Source organism: Montipora foliosa, chromosome 10, assembly GCF_036669935.1.
Source record: "Montipora foliosa isolate CH-2021 chromosome 10, ASM3666993v2, whole genome shotgun sequence".
NCBI classification, from domain to species: domain Eukaryota; kingdom Metazoa; phylum Cnidaria; class Anthozoa; order Scleractinia; family Acroporidae; genus Montipora; species Montipora foliosa.
In genome coordinates, this window is record NC_090878.1 from 3607701 (window position 1) to 3614052 (window position 6352).

Consider the following 6352-nt stretch of genomic DNA (forward strand, 5'->3'; position numbering starts at 1 on the left):
GTCATAGGCTTTTACCAAGAATATAAAAAGAGTCCAGCAATTTTGCTTGTTTGATTTAATTTGGTACCTTTATTTAGTACTAAAGCCAATGATGTGGCACCAAGAAGGAATAATTAATCCACAGCTCTCAGATGGCTGTCAGGTTTACAAAATATCCCGAGGATTAGTGGTTCCCTTAGCTTTGCATTGTCTTAAAAGTCATTCTATCCTCCTTTTCTTTTAGCATAACAAGTGAAACTCTTTCCTCAAGACACTTGTCACCAACAACAAGATCAGTAACATCAGAACATGGAAAAAAGTTGAATTCTAGTGAAAGTGCATCTAAGCCATCAACAACACAATCAACATTCTTTGCAAAAAGTAACCAGGCACAACACCGAAAAACAAAATCCTGCCCAGGCAGCTCCCTGGTTAACAGAGAGGAAAAACAAAATATTGATGCTGCCAGTGATCCTTTCAAAGTTGCAAGGTCAGCATCTGTTTTTGGCAAGTTCAATGGGAAAGGAACAGAGTATAGACCAATAGCTTGGTTTAACCTCCCTCTGGAAACAAGTGTTGGGGTTATTGATTCATCTGCATGTGAAGAAAAGAAGGTACAGCCTCTGTGTTACTCTGTTAACACCAAGAAACGGGAAAGTGTGTCAAGGCTGCTGAGGGATAACTTGGAAGTCAGGGTTGGGCAAAATGGGATTGTAAGAACAGGAAAGAAAAATGAGGCAGAGACATTTGAAGATGATCATAACAAAGGAATACTGGAGAAAAAACGCACAGCTCCATTGTCTTGGGAGGAGCTGCTACACTGGCAAAATGTTAGTATTATAACCTATACACCCTTTTAATAAGTCTAATATATGCCATTTTCTGCTAATGATGTCAAACTCATGCTTTTAAAATTTATTCAGAAATGTACAAAGGCTTCAAACAAGAAAAGAAATCGGAAAAGTTTTAGGCCTTTGTACGTTTCTAAATAAAATTTGAAAGCAAGAGTTCAATATCATTAGCGGAAAATGGCATATATTAGACTTTTTAAAAGGGTGTATATGCCTGTAAAGTGTATTGGCATGTATAGTAATTGGATTGCTTTCTTGAGTTCCTTTTAATTAACAATGCTAAGGGTGGAGAGGGTTAGCAGGAACGAGCTAATTAACTAGTTATAAGAGTGGGACGTGAACCTACAACCTCTTAATTTCAAGTTTGTACCTTATCCACTCAGCCATGACAAGTATGCCAAACATTAATACCCTTCACCTACTCTCGCACAAAATGTGAATTGCATAGTGTGTTACAGGAATTGTGTAGCCTACGTGGTACAGGAAATGCAATGTGACTGTAGTTTGTTCCAAGAAAGATCCTCAAGTAGAAGTGCTAAGATGAAGTGTAACAAGAGAGTGCCATCAAGGGAACAGGAGCAAGGGGCCATGGCCATCAATGGCAGCCCTGAATCTTGCCTAATACACCTTATTCCAAAATGGCCGCTGATTTATGCGGATACAAATTGGCCCTTGTTGCCTCGTTCAAGATAAATATTCTTTGGAATTAATTTTAAGCTTAAGAACGAGGCATCAAGGGCTAATTTGAACAAAAACAAAAGAATATTTAAATGGCGGCCATTTTGGAATAAGGTGTATGGCTCCTATTGATTTGATCAAAAGGGATCCTAAATGCTTGTCCACTGTTCAGTTTATCTCTATCATTTATTCGTTTGGCCCTGAAAAGCCCCACAGGAAAATGGGCAATTATGTATTTTTCATCGCCATTAACTGAAAAAAAAAAAAAAACAAGAAAAAGTTCGTGTAAGAGTACAGTTCAACTCTCAGTTGATCATTGAAGAAGCTAAATTGGCAGGTTTTATTCAACAACAAGACAGCTGGTGGCATTTACGTGGGATTCTGCTGTTTGTGTAAAATGTGAAAGTTGGTTGCAAATGTCACTGATCCCTTAAGCTGAGTGAGAGTCACAAGAGGCATGGTAAAAGTGCTAAGGAAGGTTAAGTGTGATGACAATCGACCATTTTCTTTGCTACTGACTTCAAACATTTTCATGAATCAATCTTATTTGTTAAAGTGCTCACATTCAATAAAAGCAGTTTTAGTTGCATTTATTTACGGTAGGAGCCGGAAGTGAAGGGAAGAGGTGTAATATTCTCGCATTCATCGCTGTTCTATCGCGCTTTATCAACAAAATCGATTTCAAAGAAGGCTTACATTGCTAGCTCTTAGAGCAGATGAAGGTCGCTTGCGAATAGGCCATTTCCTAGTTCATTTCTGCCTCCTCTTCAAAGCGAGTCTAAGTGCAAAGTTTTTGTTAAGAAAATTAGTTTTCATTCATATGTAAAGTAGAACTAATTACCATCACAAAAACTTCGCACTTAGACTCGCTTTGAAGAGGAGACATATGTGAACTCGGAAATGGCCTATTCAGTGCTGAGAATGCAGTAATGTGGTGTGTGCGCTTGGAAGTCCGAGTGAACTTCCCGAATACCTTTTGTGAGAAAGAAATAAAAAGAGACCTGCATGTTGTATTTCCGACGTGACAGTATCAAGCCAAGAGTTTCGTCACAAGCACGTGGCTAATTATCATATCTGACTGCGATGAAAATGACAGTCTCAAGCGATATTTTAAACTTGGTATGCCACAGGCATCCTATGTAATAAGGAGCGTAAGTATTTCGCAATTTCAGACTGTTTTCGGTTGAAACGCGGTTACCCTCTAAAACGAGCGTCAAAAGCGGTAGGATTTTAAAAAGATTAAAGTTGTCCGCGGAAACAACAGTGGTCAAGGCCCTTTATTTTTCAGAGGGTTCGGTCATATCAACCGATTATTTTCGGATTTCCCCAATAGAATAAAGAAAAACCAAGCAACCTTCAACGTTTGTTCCCAAAGGCAGTGTGGTCCAGTGGTTAGGGCGCTTGCCTTGAGATCCGGAGATCCCGGGTTCAAGACCCGCTCTGACCATTCGTTGAATTTGATCGTGGTAATCCCTGGTTCAACTTCCTAGCTGCACTTGTAAATAGCCACTGGTTTGCCTCTGGCCAGTTGGGATTCTTAACAGTTGTTGTTCTGTTCTGTCGTTTCGTTGTGTTTCATTGGCCCTGAAAAGCCCCTATGGGGAGCGGTGAATTAAGTATGTATTGTATGTAGTAATTGCTTATGGAGTAACATTCAAAACAAACTTCTTGTTGTTCTTTTACGGCAGGCATGTGTAGTTTCATCACAACCACAGACTGATGAAAGTTCCTCATCCAAGGTAATAAGTTTTCGCATTGGATTAGCAATGCTTAGAGGTGTTTCATGTTGAACTTGTAAGTTTGGGTCATGTAGGTGCTCTTCCAAAGGTACAATGTGATTTTGTTTCAACACAAGTCTAAAAGAAACGTCTATTCAGCGAAAAATGATGACTCGGATGACCAATACCAAGTATTAGTATAATTACATAGGTGATTAATGAAAATTCTCTGCACCGATTGGTTGCAAGCGGTTTTTTCAAAATGGCCGTTTGCCGTTTTGTCGAGGTGAAATTGTTTTGAAGAAAATGTATATTTTTCAAATAATAACTTACGTAATTTTACTAAAACAATTATTCACCTCAGGCTCGGATAATCGATGAATAAGAAACCTCGACTTCGTCTCGGTTTTTATTCATCGATATCGTTCGTTGATACTGTTCATTGGTCGTAGTTTCTTTTTACAATATCATTTCATTGTCACGAGAGCAAGAAATGGAAAGAAAGGAATATCACCGGGAGTTCAAAGACCTCTGAACGGTCCCGCCCTGTCACTCCAGTTGGCAGACCGGGCCAGGGTTGGCGCAGAACGAATTAAAAACCGTTTCGTTGTCGCACTTAGGATTGGCAATAACCCTACTGAGAACAAATTGGCTCTTAAATGTTCAAGAATTTCGGCAAAAATTGAACTAGCATGAAAAGGATCGGCACTGTAGTTTTGAAATAATTGAAAACTGATTATCGTGTGAGTACTTCCTTTAGACGACTTCGCATTTCGTCATTTTCGTCGTCTTTTGACAGAAGATGGTAAAGAAGCGTAGAAAAATGAAAAAAAAAAAAAAAAGAATTGCAGATCCTTTGGTTTTTCCTCATTACAAAAAGCTGTTTTGAGGCATTCGCGGAGCCGTCCACACCGTCGTTACGAATACCTCGTTCCACCCTGTGTGAATATATAGGGCGTTTTCAGATGGCTTTTTTTTTGGCCATTGTGGCCTATTACCTCGATCCCGGGCCATATTGGTGGAAGACGAGTGCTCTCACCACTGCGCCACCCTTGCTTCCCGCAGGGCATCATCCTACACATTCAAAGGGGTACAGAGCCTATCAAGAGTGTTTTGAGTGGCCACAAAACCTCCTTGCAGAAGCTAAGTCACATTTTTGCCAAATGACCTAAGAATCCCGTACCGAGGGAACAACGAACTGACGCCGTTCCTGAGTAAAAAAAAGTAGACGGTCTCAATTGGCTCCCATGCTTTTTTTAAAACTTTGTCGCTAGTTCTATCTCACATTACTAGTTATCACTCGACAATAAAAAATGGGGGTCACCCAGTTCATTTTTGAGATATAAGCAAGTAAAGACGAAATATAGGGTGTTTTTGGAGAGCTTATTACGTCACAATTGTGGGCGAATTTTTGAAGAAATAATTGTTGTTTCATTGCTGTTACGTGATACAGCTAGTATAGTAATTATAACCCTTCTAATAAGAACGTCTTTTAAAAGTGTTGAAACTGGTTCCAGCCACCTTAAAATGAACTCAACTCTCTTCTAAATACTCTTTGAACAAATTCAACTCGTTACATATTTTTAACGATATCAAAATGATGCACGCGTGTGTTATTTTCTGCGCTGAACCCCCTTAATTATTACTTTCAGAAGAATATTGTTTCATTTACCTACTGCTGGTTATTAACTCTTTCGTGATTTTATTTTTTTCAGAGCCTTTGCGAAACGCACCCGGTTATCTTCAACGGAAAGAAATCGCGTCAGGCAGAAAAATGTATAAAAAAGAGCGACGCCGGGAACCAGTCTCCCTCTTACAAACTTAGTTTAGACAGTCGCTGGATTTCTGCAGATCGAAGAAATTTGGTCTCCAGGGGTAACAAGTACATAAAATCGGTGGAAATTGAAGATTTTGGGGACGTCGAGGGTACGCGAGAGAGAACGCGACCTTTTGAAGGTTTTACAGCTTCCAGTGAAAGAGAGCGAATATCAAATTCCGGGGAGAATATTCCAAAGAAAGTCAGCTTCGAAGACGAGGAAGCTATTAGAAAAAGAAGCGTTAGAACTAAAAAGGATAAAGACAAAGAGAAAAGCGAAGAAAAGGAAGAAATTTCCCGGGTTGATATATATATTAAGACGAATGATACAAAAATTATTTCTTTAGCTGATGTTCAGAAATCTCGTCCGACGACTAGCACGACATGGCGTGAAAGATCGCGTACAGATAACGACGACGTCGCGGTGGATTCTAGAAAGCTACAAAGACCGCACACTGCACCGCCTGCTCCCCCGTCAAGTCCAAAGGGCCATGGTGGATCGCGTTATTATAGTCTTTTTCCGATCAAAATACCTACTTCTCAAGATGAAGGTAAGAAAAACTTGCAAAACAGGACAAACACTTCAACTGACCAAGATCAAACTTTTAACGAAGTTAGTGAGTGCGGAACCCCTGACGACGAAAACCAAACGTGCAGCGATGAAGACATCTCCCCGTTTTCTGTTGAAATCTTCGCGAATTCATCTCCCGATTCTAAGAGCACCGTTCAAGATGGTGGCGCGCTCAAAACACACGTCACCTTTGGACCTTCTAAGTCAGCTCCTGCTCTACGAAGCGCACATCAAAACCAGCAAGAAAAAAAGTTGCGGGCTAAATCATCAACAGCATTTGAACAGAGAACTTATAAGCCAACGGCTCCCGTAGTTGTAGAGTCCAATTCGTCTCTCGAACTTCCCAAAGAATTGCCTCCAGCTCAAGCCCTTATTGCGCTGAGGAAACAAATTCGTGATGATTTGGCGCAACAAAATCTTGAATTACAGTTAGACATTCAACGTTTGTACTTGAAGAAACATACGGAGTAGCTAAATCAAATAAAAGTTAAGTATTTTCCCCACGAATAAAGTGTTTTTGTACCTTAGTTTGGATAATGAAGGTTGTTCCTTTTCCATTAACAGCTGAAGGAAGTACGGACTTGAAGCAACCACCACTTCGACGCGAACGAGAAGGTCAACGTAAACTTTTAATATCTCTCAATTTACTGCGATGATGATTTTCCAATTACTGAGACTCGTTTCGTGTGTAAAACTGTGATCTGTGGCATTTGTTGTTGCCTTAAACAGCAATGTCAGT

At 40.0% G+C, this 6352-nt stretch overlaps 1 protein-coding gene across 1 annotated transcript in view; it reads left to right on the forward strand.

The window, feature by feature from the left end:
• LOC137972996 (uncharacterized) overlaps nt 1-6140 on the forward strand; it is a 9570-nt gene extending 3430 nt beyond the window's left edge. The window contains exons 3-5 of the mRNA XM_068819699.1: nt 224-809; nt 3197-3247; nt 4942-6140. Coding sequence (XP_068675800.1) covers nt 224-809; nt 3197-3247; nt 4942-6084 — 1780 coding nt within the window. The 3' untranslated portion in view covers nt 6085-6140. The remainder of the gene's footprint in view (nt 1-223; nt 810-3196; nt 3248-4941) is intronic.
• The last annotated feature ends 212 nt before the right edge of the window (nt 6141-6352 follow it).